Source organism: Symphalangus syndactylus, chromosome 22 (genome assembly GCF_028878055.3).
Source record: "Symphalangus syndactylus isolate Jambi chromosome 22, NHGRI_mSymSyn1-v2.1_pri, whole genome shotgun sequence".
In the NCBI taxonomy this organism is placed as follows: domain Eukaryota; kingdom Metazoa; phylum Chordata; class Mammalia; order Primates; family Hylobatidae; genus Symphalangus; species Symphalangus syndactylus.
The window spans coordinates 19354922-19369067 of NC_072444.2; the positions used below are offsets into that span (position 1 = coordinate 19354922).

General features: G+C 49.8%; 1 protein-coding gene across 2 annotated transcripts in view; it reads right to left on the reverse strand.

The window, feature by feature from the left end:
* The window catches only part of IGSF21 (immunoglobin superfamily member 21), a 281206-nt gene that overhangs the window by 162910 nt on the left and 104150 nt on the right, over positions 1–14146 (reverse strand). Inside the window, exon 2 of one of the 2 annotated variants that reach the window (XM_055260925.2) lies at positions 6859–6971. The exons of the other annotated variant lie outside the window; for it this stretch is intronic. Within the exon in view, the coding sequence (XP_055116900.1) occupies positions 6859–6971 (113 nt within the window). The remainder of the gene's footprint in view (positions 1–6858; positions 6972–14146) is intronic. 2 annotated transcript variants of the gene reach the window in all.

Consider the following 14146-nt stretch of genomic DNA (forward strand, 5'->3'; position numbering starts at 1 on the left):
GACTCGGTGGGAGGTGATTGGATCATGGAGATGGTTTTCCCCATGCTGTTCTCATGACAGTGAGTTCTCACGAGATATGATGGTTTTATAAGCACCTGGCATTTCCCCTGCTGGCACTTCTCCCTGCCTCCATGTGAAGAAGGACGTGTTCGCTTCCCCTTCCACCATGATTGTAAGTTTCCTGAGGCCTCCCCAGCCCGACAGAATTGTGAGTTAATTAAACCTCTTTCCTTTATAAATTACCCAGTATTAGGCAGTTCTTTATAGCAGCATAAGAACAGATGAATACAGATTACAATGGGATTAGACCTGGGAACTTGTTCTTATTTCCTCTTTATGTGTTATTACATTTGTTGTAAAATCAACTGTCCTTTGGTGGGCCCTCTCTGGCTGCCTTTTCTTCCTTCCCATGTGACTGATACGATAAGATTGAGCACTGGACACACCACATCAGGGAGAACCTGGCTCTTTGGAAGGCCAGGGGTTGGGGAAGGAGGCCTAGACAAGGCAGGTTGGGTTGGCTCAACCCTGGCTTTTGTCTTCCTCACTCACATCCTTTTCCAGACTTATATCTATAAGATCTGAACTCAAGATCAGAATGTGGGGTCAGAGAAGTAGCAAAAAGCAGCCAGGTGAGATAAGGGGGTACTGAAAGCAGGGATGTTATCACTGTTTGTAGATATCCTTCTCTGTCTATCTGGCTCTCTTTTCTGTGGCCTTGTAACCTGGGCCCAGAGCAGCTCCCGGGAACAAGGCTGCCAAGCAAGAAGGGCCAAAGGGGTTGTCTAGCCCCATCCTCTGGGACCTTGGTGCTGGTCTTTCTTGGTCACCCGACAGTGTACCTACCTTCTTGCCCTTATGATATGGTGGGACTGTATTGTCTCCTTAGGCTCATCATTTTCAATTTTGCTTCAAATAATGAAACACTGTCAAGGGCTGGGACTGAGAGAGAGCCAATGATAGTAAAGCCATTTTGAAATAGCTCCCTGTTTCAGGGAGAGCTAAAATCCATTGAAATGGCTTAACTGTGTTAAGCCACTGGGTTTCCAAGAATTGAAACCCAGTAGTTCACCAGCATAACCATTTAAAGCATTGTCTCTGCCCATATCCCTTGGGAATGCAGGTGGTAGGATGGAATTCAAGGAACCTAACCCTGGTGATCCTCCCCAAATACCTTCCCCTCTTATTCTATAATTTCCCTCTCTAGATCCTGTAAGCTACTCAACAGACATGAAATGACAATAGCTATCATTGAATAGGTGCCACAGTGAGCTAAACAACGGGCTCTTTTGGTTGCAGACATTATCTCATTTAAGCTTACAAAATACATGTTTTCATGCCCAATTTCAGGTGAAGTTTCTAAAAGGCTGAAAGGTTAGGTCACCACCCAAGGTCAAACACCAGAACTCACACACAGGTATTCTGATGCCCAAGTCCTCTCTCTTCCTACCTCAGCCTTCCCAGCCTCTAGTCTCAATTCCTTTTCAAATGGTCCCAGGCAACCACAAACCCTCATTGCAGAGGCATCCAGCAGAACCCAGAGGGGATGATCACCCTGGCAAGGTCGCATCATCTGCACCACAAAACACACACCCAGGTATGCATCTTCTCACATGGTGAAAAAGGTGACATAAGGGGGTACTGAAAGCAGGGATGTTATCACTGTTTGTAGATCTCCTTCTCTCTCTCTCTGGCTCTCTTTTCTGTGGCCTTGTAACCTGGGCCCAGAGCAGCTCCCAGGAACAAATTGTAAAAGAAGGAGTGAAAACAAAGGAGGGATGATAAAAACTGCTGTAAAAGGTTAAACTCCCATGATTCTCTGTGACTGTTTAATGGAGTTCCATGATATAAACAGACCTTTGGCTTTGCCTGCTGGGCAGGTGGCCTCCAACTAAATGAGTTCAGACAGTGTTTCCTAATAAGAAATGTTCCCTTTTCCTTCATACTTGACAAAGCCCCCTGAGTATCCAAAGACCCACACTCCCCACCCCCTGACCAACAGATACTATCAACATTACACAGATGCCCACATGAGACAGAAGTGGGCTACATAGCATGGTCTATCAACGGGTGCACATTATAGCTCTATGATTTGTTAATTTAGCAAATGTTCACTGAGGTGACTCTGCTCTAGGTGTCAAGAATACAGCAGGAAAAAAGACATAGTCTTTGCTCTTCAGATAATCACGGTCCAGGGGCAGGTATTTTGACATGCTGAGGTAAGCACTAGTGTAAAGACCCACAAAGAGGATTCACGGAGGAGGATGTGCCTACAGCTTTCTGGAGAAGTCAGGGAAGGCAACACGACCCGAGACACAGTCGCTTTGAATGGCCTCAGTTTCTTCATCTGGAAAACAGAATTAATCATAGTATCTACCTTGCAGTGAAAACACGAAAATGAAATATCATCATCTATGTAAAGCACTTGATCTAGTGCTCACACATAGTAAAGGCTCAATAATGTCAGCCACTCAAATTAGTATAAGCAGCATTAATAAATAAGTCCCCAGTTACAGATGTAAATAGGAATGATTAAGTAAAGAACATTATTTATTATTCATTTTCTTGAACCAAGTCCTGACTTAAGTGCTAGGGTAGATTAGTTATTAGGTGACAGCCTCCTACTGGTGAAGTATAGAATTGCACCCCTACTCTATTAGCCAAAAAAAAAAAAAAGCTTTGTGGAGCTTATCTACATGAGCTGTGAAGATGAAGCCTGGTCACTCAAATCTGGGAGATGAACCCTTGCAACAGTGGAGAAAGCAGAGGCGGGTGGTGAAAAGCATTCTCAAGTTGAACAAGGCTTTAACAGACAACTACGATACCCAGCACCTCACAGGGCTGACGACTCTCTTGACATCTTTATGTTTTCAAAGAAGTGATTTGAGCATGATGACCATCTCCCTTTTTTCACCCTCCCTCACCACACACACACACACACACACACACACACACACACACACACAATCTAATGATGTCAGGTTACCAAATGAGATCCATCTTACTAAAATTCATTTCAGGGCAAGTTTGCCTAGAAAACTGACTCAATGAGCATTCACTGCTATTCTCTTGTCAGGTGAGCACAGTGTATTCCAGAGGCTGCAGAAGAAAATCTCAGTGCTCTACAGCAGGCTGTACAATGGAACTTCCTGCAGTGATAGAAACGTGCTATACTTCACCTGTCCAATATGGAGGCCACCAGCTATAGGTGGCTAGCCAGCACTTGAAATGTGGCCAGTCTGACTGAGGAAATGAATTTTAAAAATAATTTGATTTAATTTAAATGTTAACATCCACGTGTGACTGGTGGCTACCATATTGGGCAACCCAGACCCAAGGGCTAAGATTACACATACTTTCTTGAGTCTGTTCTCATAGTTTTGGCATCTTATTCTACAAATGGGCTCAGCTCCTCCCCCTTGGCCAGACCATGGGGGTAAAGTGTTCAAGAGTCAGGCTCTTGCCACTTCCTCCCAATTTCCTTCCCCTCCCTTGAGGGGTCCACAAGCAAGACCTTCCCAAATATCCAGCCAGAGGTCTTGTTAGCTCCAAGGTTAGGTGATCCCTATAGCTTCAGATAATTTCATCAGCTGCCCTGATTTACCCAAAGAATCCAATGCATTCGTGATGTTTTCTGACAGCTCAGGATGATCCCTTTGCTAAGATAATGTATTTAGGACCAGAAGGGAGGCTGCTGGGCTGGACACATGTTTTGGGCCATTTTGTGCCCACTGTGCTGAGCAGGCAGTGGCAGCCTCATCACAATGCCCTGCTTCTTCCTTCTAACGGGGTTGGAGACACAGTCCTGACTGGGCTTGTGTAATCTATTCATTTCCTTCCAAGCCGGGCTCTGTAAGCTCATTCACAGAGGATGGAGAAAGGAAGCTGGGACGGGAAGCAAACACACGTACAGAAAACAAACAGCACTCGGCAGCTCCCTGCTTGGAGGAGGGGGGCAGGCTGTGGGGAGAGGGAGACGGGGAAGGAAGCCACGAGGGGGGGGTTCGTCTGGCAGGGGAGGAAGGGGTCAGAGGAGGGTCTGGCTGGAGGACACTGGAACTCCCGTTGCTACTGCTCCCATTCCCTCTGGAAGCCCTGCCCTGACCTTGACTCCTGCAGCCCCCATCTTGGTAGGCTCTTATCTCTCTCCCTTCAGCTGCCTCTTTGGGAAGAGAGACAATCACTACGGAAAGCTAGAGTGGCAGCAGGCAAAAACTGGCCACATGGAGCCCTTCCCTGGAATTTCCTTCCTTCCTCTGCCCCCATCCTTCCCATCATAGGCAGGGCACGTGGGCTCCCTGGGACCTGAGGACAGTAACCAGTCAGCTGAGCCACCACCTCCGTCCAGCTACAGAATTACAAGGGCCCAGGCATTTGGCTCTAGTGGGTGATTTGCATGTGATTTGCATACATCTGCATATGCCTGCTCCAGAGGCCCTCAGTCAAAGGATGTGAAATGAAATAAATTAATTAGTGCAGCCTACCATGGCCCGATATACAGGGCCTGACACTGGTAAGAGATGCCACTGATTCTTAAAACAATCAGTGGCATCAAGGTTAGGCAGCGAGAGTCTGGGAGAGAGGAGGGTCTCCCTACCGGAGGATGGAGAAGAAAAAGGAGAGTCTCTGTCCAGCCCAGGACATGGATCCTCCTGCCCCAGTCCTGCTCACCATCTTCAAGAACATCAAGTCAAGCCATGTGGAAACCTGCTTCTGGCTTCTACACCTGGGCCCAGCCTGGCACTAGCATTGCCCGTAATTCCAGCAGGAGCCTCTGCAGGGAGATTTTCACCACTGTGACTACGGTAACATTCGATTTCAAACTGGAGGGGGACAGTTGCTTCAAGAGCTTGGAAGGCAATGAGGTGCCCACTGCTATTTTCCCATCTCCAAGCTTCCTTCCATTTCGCTCCATTAACTGTTCCCACTGGGTCTCCATATTTCTATCTGTCTTTCACCACCCCTCCCTCTGATCCCATCTATGGGATGGCTGAAGGAGAGATGTGGTCCAATCATCAGCAGTGAGCTGGAGTTAATTTATCCCTGTCCTTCTGCCAGGTGCTAATGAGATGCTCGCAGCCTGTGTCAGCCAAGCAGTTCTCATATCCTGTAAATACGCCTCTTAGTGATTCAGTTCATGGCACTATTTAACATATGCCTTGACTTTCTCTAGGCCCACTGATCTATCTAGGATGGCACCCTTCCCTAAGGCTGGGACCCTCTAGGGTGCTGGATGTCAGGTTCACACCTGTGAGGCCCAGGCTACCTGAAGAGCTTGGGTGGAGGGCACTAGAATTAACTCTAAGCAGGAGAGACTGCAATGCTGAAACAGAGAACCATGATTTTTGATTAGCAGGAGTGCAGATCACAGCCAACAAAATAGCAACAACCAGCAAACCATGAATCAGAGACCGAAAATGCAAAGCAGAGCAGCCAAGACAGGCTGGTTCAAAGCTCACCTGGACCAAGAGCAAGAAGGAGACTGAAGAGAGCTGTTCTGAGTCAAGACTATGAAGAGCACGCATGCCCCAGGGATTCCTCTGAGTTTCCATGCTCTGTGTGTAGATGTGGTGACAGCTCCAAGGAGCAGAGGAGCCAGCTCTAGATCTCGAATCACAGCTTCGTGCCCACCCCCCACCTTCCTTGCCCTCTCTTCCACGCTCCATCACTTCCTCCAGAACAGCTCCACCTGACTGTGTTATCCATCGGTTTCATTTGAAGAAAGGGCAACAAAGATTAGGAAAATGTGGTTTCTGATCAGGGATTTGCAAACTATAGCCCATGAACCAAGTCATTCTATAGCCTGTTCTCTACAGCCAGCGAGCTAAGAAAAGTTTTTACCTTTTTTAATCATTGAAAAAAAATAAAAAGAAGAAATTATGACACATGAACCTTGTACAAAATTCAGACTTTGGTGCCCATGAGTAAAGTTTCATTGACACACAGCCATGCCCTTTCATTTACACACTGTCTGTGGCTGTTTTGGTGCCATACCAGCAGAGTTGAGTAACTGTGACCAAGACTGAATGTTTGGCAGACAGGAGAATATTTACAATCTCAGTCTTCACCAAAAAATGTTGCCAACCCCTGTTTAGATGATGGAAGAAGAGTTCTCCCCCAGGATGGTGGTGCCTCTATCTGTGCACACTCGAGCACGGCATTGCAAGAAAAGCATCAGTGCCCACTGCACCTTCTGAGCCCAGCCCCAATTCCTTTGTGGCAAAGGGATATAAGGCTGGGATGCCCCATCCAGACACAAGAAGATTTCACTCAGTGGTTGAAAAGGCCACTTGTGCTCAAGACTCCAAGCTGTTCTTCCTGGTGCCAACACCTGGGCCCTGGGCAGGTGGGTACCTGCTCATCTCTAACCAATTCCCTTCTCAGATGGTGCCAGACACCAGGGTTAGTCCTATATGTCAGATTAGGTGGCAGACTATCTCTGTGATTTGATTTTGCAAAAGGCAGGAAGCCTTCCTGTTTTTCTCTCTCCCTTGCCAAAAACATTATCCAAAGCCTCATGCACAAAATTCCACCATCAGACATCACTTGTGATTACACTGCGCCCAGGGCCCAGGGTGTTCTCAGTAACTTCTACTTTGCCTAATGGAGTTTTCCAAGAGTAGGGGCATAATAGGAGCACAAAGGAGGCGGAAACCAGATCAATCCTGAGGGTAGAAGGGAGGGCTAGTCCCCAAGGAGGGTGTCAGCAGAGGACGGGGACCCAGCAGAGGCCCATGACAACTCAGGACTGGGTCAGGGCTGAGGTCATAGCCACGCCAGTGAGGGTGTCCAGAGGGATCTGAGGACCTCCCATCAGTCCTGGCCATGGACATGAAGGGGGCAGTGGTGGTGACTTACCCGGTACCACACGATCTCCCGCATGCGCCCATCTGTCTTGAAGTTACACTTCAAGGTCACAGCATCTCCAGCCACCACAGGGGGGAGAGGCTCAATGTTGACTGTCAGGTAGCCTACAGAAGAGAGGAGAAAGGGGTGGTAAGGGCACGAGCTGATCAGGGGGGCTGGGCTGATGAGGGCAAGGCCAGGGAGAGAGCAGACAGAGGAGGGAAGGCTGGGGTCTGTAGTTGCACAACTTTGAGGGACACTGTTCACACTGTGGTTTCTGTGAATGGTGACTGCAGGCCCGAATGGAGCCAATCACCCTCTTCTTCCCTCTCTTTAACATCTCCCTTTCGGCTGCCTCCCTGGCTCCAATGGATCCCTCCAAACCAAAAACACTTCTGCTTGGGACACATTTTCCCCTGAAGGTAGGACCTGCTGGCACCTCCAAGAAGAGCCTCAAGGTATTTCTATAAGATACCCCAGTGAAGGCTTCTGTGCTCCAACATGGCCCCTCCACCCCTTTTTAGAGTTGTGGCATTCATGATTCATCTATTTGGTCCTGCAGGAAATGAATGCTGAAATGTATTTACTTGGCATTTCCAAACCTATTTGAATATGGGTCGCTCAGCCACCCCTTAAGCCCCATCACCATCCTACGCAGCCAGGATCTGAGAAATACACACTGGGACATGGTGTTCTAAGTGCCCATACGCCTCCATTTCCAACCTCATAAACAAATGACTCCTGATAAAAAGAGAGCCCTGGGAAACCATCATTGGCTTCCTTAACACCCGCCATTGGCTTTCCCATCACACATACTTTCCACCTAAAAGGAGGGTCAGGTCCAAGCCTTGGCCATGGCAGTGGTGATATGTTAGAGAAGTCCATTATAGACCCACTATCTGGGGAGGAGTCTGAACTCATTGCAAACACCGGGTAATGCTTCCCAGACTACCACCAGCTGCCCCTGGGAGTGCCTGGAGCAGACGCTGGGACTCTTGCCCTGGTAGCCACATCTTGGGGACACTGCTCTCTCCACACCAAAGTCCAGTCTGGTGAGGCCTCTAACCCACTCCTCTGCCTCCACTAGCCCCATCCCAGAGGCCTGGACCGTCACCGCAGTTCCAAGGGGAACCTCATTCCTGGGCTGATCATCCAGGCTCATCTGATTGGCTTCCTGCTGGCTGATGTCCAGTCATTGATCTAATGGATCAATCCTGTCCGATAGTCTTAATGAGAAAACTAGCCAGGATGGGTTCAAAGATTTCAATTGTGCAGGCAAGCTGAATAGATGGAACCCATGGGCCTGACCGCTGCCTGGAACTCAATGGTTACAACACTCCAGGAAAACAAAAAACAAAACAAAACAAGAATCGACCTGGAGAGGATCAATGTGGAAGTTGGAGTCAGAGCGGACCTGCACGGTCCGAGGCTTCAGGACCCAGCCTCCAGGGTGAGGGGCAAGGCATGGGGCTCACTCCAGGGTGGCCTCTAACTTAGGCCAGAGGTCAAGCTCCTGCATAGCCTTGGAGCCCACTTGGTCCGAGAAAGCCACAACCAGAGCCAACTGGTCCAACTCCAAGATCAGAAGGACCAACCCGGATCCTCTTTTCCTCATTTACTCAACCCCAGTTCACTCCCACCTACCCTGTGCAGGCCCGGGGCCAGGATCCAGGAAGCAGAGGCCCACGCATTGCCCAACCCTCCAGGAACAAGCAGTGAGGGTGAGACAGAGATGCCCAACACAGTCACCACTCCGGTGACCAGCCAGCCTCTAGGTAGGCGGATGGGGGGCTGTGGGTGGGCACAGAGGCAACCTGATCCACCCTGGATGATCCCAGCCATGTGGCATGACAAACAAGGAGGCCACCTTCAGGAGGACAGACCCCATGGAAAGGGCAAGCCAAGCCCGAGTGTAACATCGTGACAATGGCTCAGATGTCCACATCTGCTTTGTGCCAGGCACTGGGCTAAGCACTTGATATGATATACATCTACTCACTTAATCACCAGGACACTCCTAGGAGAGAGGAACTATTATGATTCCCACTTTCTGAGAGCAAACCAACAGGTGAAGTCCCCTACCAGATCACACAGCTGCAAGTTACAGAGCTGGAATTCAAACCCAAACCTTCGGGCTCCATGACAACCACCACGCTATTACAGCCTCTTGGAAGAGGTGGGAGAAAGTGGCAAACACTGTACATCTGCAGCCTGCATACTTTTTTCTTCCAGCCCTAAAGATGGAGGATGGGCATTGTGGCAGGAACTGTAATAGGAGTTGAGGACCTGACCCCATGGCCACAATTCTGAGACACGTGGCTCAATCTTCCAGTGAAGCCGCCCTCCCCTGGGCTCTCTCTCACCTTTGCAGACATAGTTATGAGTTGAGCATCATCAGTCCAGATGGCTGATGAGATCAAGGCTCGAGAAGGTCCTCCTCCCACTGGAAAGAGGACGGAAGGACATATTCTCAGATGCATAAATCTTTGAGCAGCCCAAGGTGGGTGCAGATGGTGTGTGCCTGTGAGGCAGGCAGGGCGGGATGGAGGGTCACCATTTATTGGCAAGCCATGAGGGAATTACAAGTGTAAGTGTGGCGGTGGCGGGGAGGGCAAGTAGGGGAGTGGTTGCAGCTCTGGTGATTGGGTGGTAGTGTTAGGAGCACTGGCAGGTGCAGCAGATGTCTGGGGCAGCAGAATTCACAGGGGCATGCCAAGGTGAGATCAGAGAGCTCACTGCATACGCACTCAGTCTTAGAGGTGAATCAGGAGGTGTGTGCAGGAGTGGGGTGGCTCTGACAGGTTAAGACAAGACAGCTTTTCCCAGAGTGTGCAGAGAATAGGGGTCTTCTCACCAGTGTTTCAGGAAACATGATGTGTGTGTGTGTGTGTGTGTGTGTGTGTGTGTGTGATACAGAGTCTTACTCTGTCATCCAGGCTGGAGTGCAGTGATGTGATCTTGGCTCACTGCAGCCTCCACCTACTGGGTTCAGGCAATTCTCCTGCCTCAGCCTCCTGAGTAGCTGGGATTACAGGTGCTTGCCACCATACCCAGCTAATTTTTGTATTTTTAGTAGAGATGGGGTTTCACCATGTCGGCCAGGGTGATCTCAAACTCCTGACCTCAAGTGATCCTCCCGCCTGGGCCTCCCAAAGTGCTAGAATTACAGGCATGAGCCACCATGTCTGGCAGGAAGACATGATTTCCATCATCCATGAATTTTAAGAGATATTGGGTTAAGTATAATTAAACCCGTTCTTCCCTTCAGGACTTGTCTTAACTTTCTCTCCTTCCTTCTTCCTGTCTTTCCTTTATGCATGAAAAAAATATTAATTGAGAATCTGTTCCATACCAGGCACCGTTGTAGGCACTGGGGACATATCAGTAACAATAGACACATCCCTGTTCTCATGGAGCTGCCAGTTTAGCAGAAGAGCCCATAATCAAATAAATGATGGAAAATATGTCCAGTGGTGATAAACGTAATGAGGAAAAACAAAGCAGGGTGAAGTGATGGAAGGTAATGGGCGAGGGGCTTCTTTAGCCAGAGGGGCCCTGGGAGGCCCTTCTGAGGAGGCTGGTATAAAGGAAGGTGTGAGCCATGGGGGTATTGAGGAGAGAGCATTCCAGACAGAAGACATGTCAAGCGCAAAGGCCCTGAAGCTGGAGTGTGTGCTCACAGTGCCTTGTGACCCTCCAAGTTTGGGCCAGAGTGGGACATTTTTCTTAATATTTTACACTCTGGAGCCCATCTTTTTCAGAGCATCTTGTAGAACCTGAGCCAGGAATGGGAGTGAATAGAGTGAGACAAGCAAGGGGCCTGCAGTGCAAAATTAAAGGACACCCTCTCATTGCACCATCCTGAGAGTGAGTGGGTGGCTCTTTGAATGTTACCCCCAGTGCACCTGGCTAGTCTCACCCTAGTCTCAGCCCTGCTGGAGTCCTTGAAAACAAACATCAGGAAACCCTGCTGTAAACTGAAGCGAGAGTGACTGTGCCTTCCATTCCAGGGATGCCCCTACTTGGAGTCATGGTAGCAGCCAGCGGGGATAAATGCTCGTAGCTGGGCATTCCCCTTCTCATCCCTGCAGGAAGCTGAGGGAGCGGGGTTTCCAGGCTGCAGAAACAGGTTTAGCTCTAAGGATTAAAAACTCCTTGCCTGAGCGCGTGTCACTTCTAGTTTTCCCAGCACTTTCACTCCCATTTTTTCAGCAGCTCAGGCAGCAACCAGTGCCTTGTACGATGCCACGACCATGAGTATGTCACACTGAAGTGCAATTGTCTGTTTGCACATCTGCCTCTCCTTCTGGAATATGAATTCCATTAATATCAGTAGAGTATTAAAATATGAATACAATAAGTGATGCATTTTGAGCATTCATGGGCACAGGCAGTTTGGATCCTCGTACCCTCCTGTAAATATGCCTCTGTCACCGACAGGAACGAGCTACTGTTCAGAGCTACGGGGCACCTCGTTCCATGCCGCGTGGACAGGGCAGCCAAGCTGGGATCTGAACCCAGAGCCATCTGGCTCCAAAGCCAATTTCTTTCTACCACTTCTTGCTACTGCCTGGAGCAGAATCATACTACTTGATGGGGTCTCTTGGGAATCCTGGGTGGTCTCCCCCAATTTGCAGCTCCATCGGTTGCCACTGAGTCTTCACCAGCTGCCCGGCTCTCAGACAGGGCAGGGAAGCCAGTGAGGAGCTGGGTCAGGTGAGTGGGGAAAGGACTGACCCAGAATTACACACTGAATGATAGGAACCATAAACAGAGAGACCTGAGGTTGGGGCCAGCTCATGTGAGAGACGGTGGGCAGAGGGGAGACCCTACCGCCTCAGGGCTTGAGGTCACAGCCTGGCAATGAGCTATGGGCTCCACCCTTCTTATCCAAGGCCAGGACAAACATCAGGTGATATGTGGGGTCTAAGTCTCAGGTCTGGAGCTGGGCTCTCTGCCTGGGGTGGGGAGGGAGAAGGTGGAAAGCAAGGTGATTTTCCAACAGATGTGCCAGGCAAGGCTATGACAGCACCAATCAACACCTGGATCACAGGTGAGAAAACACCTCTGAGACACAGACACACACAGGAGAGGAGATGACAAGGGTTCATATAGCAAGGGAGCTGTTTCCAAGAGAAAAACACAGGAAAAGTTCTCCTCTAGGTCCGATTAATAGTCCCCCAGCCCTGATTTCACAAAATTCCATCATCTTCCAAATACCCTGCACTGATTCTTTTCCTAAAAATCTCCTCCCCATCCTTCCTGGCTCTTCTCCACCCATGTACCTCCCCAGAATTTGAAGTCGGTCGATAGGTTCAAGGTTCTCACTCTAGCATTCAGTAGCGACCTGGGCAAGTTATGGGACCGCCATGAGACTCAGTTTCCCCAGGTGTAATGTGGATGCAGGAATAATCACAGGGTCCAAAGTGGTAAAGCATGGTCCAGAGCTTCATTCAACACAAGCTCTGCCCAAACAGGACACCCCGGATCAGAGCGAGGTGGCACCACGCTTCCCGCCAACCCCCTTCCGTTGCCTGCACTCCCTCCGGCATTCCACTCTCCAAGGTAGAGGTTGAAAGAGCAGAGACTGCATCTGGAAGCTGACTGGAGAGAAGAGAAGATTCAGAGATGCGCAGCTCAGCCAGACATCTCATCCAGGCTGGGGTCAAAGTCAGGAGCCCCACAAAGTGAGAACTTCCCCCGAGGCAGAGGACATAAAACTAGAGAGGAGGCTCAAGAAGGTGCCTGCTGGGGACCCTCCGGGAGGGGGTTCTTAATGGAAGCACTTCGGGGTTCATCCCTCCTGTGGAGCCCCTGGGAATGAGGAGGCGCAGCTGAGCAGGCAGGGGTGGGGAAAGCCAGGAGCACAGCGGTGAAGAGCAGAGGAGAGGTGAGTTCTGGTCTCAGCTACACTGCCACCCAGCGCTAGGACCTCAGGCAAGTTTTCCCTCTTTCTGGGCCTCAGTTTCCTCATCTGTAAAATTTGGGGGGGCCTTCCTGCTCCAACTAACCCCATATCAGATGCTAACTGAGCCTGAAACTGGGAGGCCAGAAGCAGAGGCCACCTTGCCACCTTCCTTTTGGGTACAATTCAACACCATTCCTTGGAGAAGCAAATCCACCAATTACTCAGCCACCAGTTAAAGACGGAGCTCTGTCTTTCAGGGCATTAAATTTGCCACCAATCAGCCTTGACGCATAAGCCCCACTAAGCGCAGTATCGAGAAGCGGATCAGGAGTGGAGACGGATCCATCTTAACTAAGCAGTTCATTATCCTGGATGGCGCCATCACTCTCCCCTCCATCTCTGACAGCGTTTACACCACTCCTGTTAAGATACATTTAGCAAAATCACAGGCAATATTTAGGAACCTGGCACCCTTCTAACGAGGTGATGACAAATAGCTCCTACGCCCGGGAACTCGCCTGGCAACATCCCGACATCATTCCCCGCCCTTTCCCAGCTCCAAGGGGATGTGTCCAGAGGGATGGCTCAGGTCTGGCCTCAGGGGTGGACGGGGTCAGCGAGTGCTTCCATGAGAGGGATATGGGCCAGTCTCTGAAAAGAGACATAAATTATGTTAGAGTCACCACATGTCCCGATCTGCCCAGGACCGAGGGGGTTTCCTGGGATAAAAGACTTTCAGCACCTAAAACTGACAATGTTTCTGGCAAACCGAGATGAGTTGTCACTCTTGTTATAACTTCACCATGGCCCATGGATGGCCCTGGCTAATTCACTTAAACCTCTGTGCCTATTTGGATAATAGGGGTAACTACTCCTTCCTTGACACTTGTAAGGCTGAGTGAGAGTGAATGGTAACCCCCTCCTCAGAGCATGGCAGCTCTTGGGTTCTCAGAAGATAGTGGCGGTGGTGGTGGTGGTGACAAAGTATGCAACATGGGCTTCCTGCACCCATTTGTGCTCCCTGATCATTTCTCTAAAATGCATGCCCCTGGCCTTCTTCAGGGTCTCCAGGACCTTCCCATTGCTTCCCATTGCTCCATAGGAAAAGTTGCACATCCCACCCCCCAGCAGGAAGATCTGGCCCATGCCTAGCTCTCAGGTTCCTCTGGCACCTCGCACTCATCATCCAGCCCCTGCTGCCTCTGCTTTCCTGCACACACAGCCTCCTCTAACCTCTGGGCCTGAACACAGGCTGTCCCTCTACCCTAAGCCCTCTCCCTCACTTGGATAACTTGGATATCTCCTGGTCATCCTTGAAGGATTCACAAAATATTACCTTCTCAAGAAAACAACTCCTCAAACTTCCAGCATGCCCCTGGCCTTCTTCAGGGT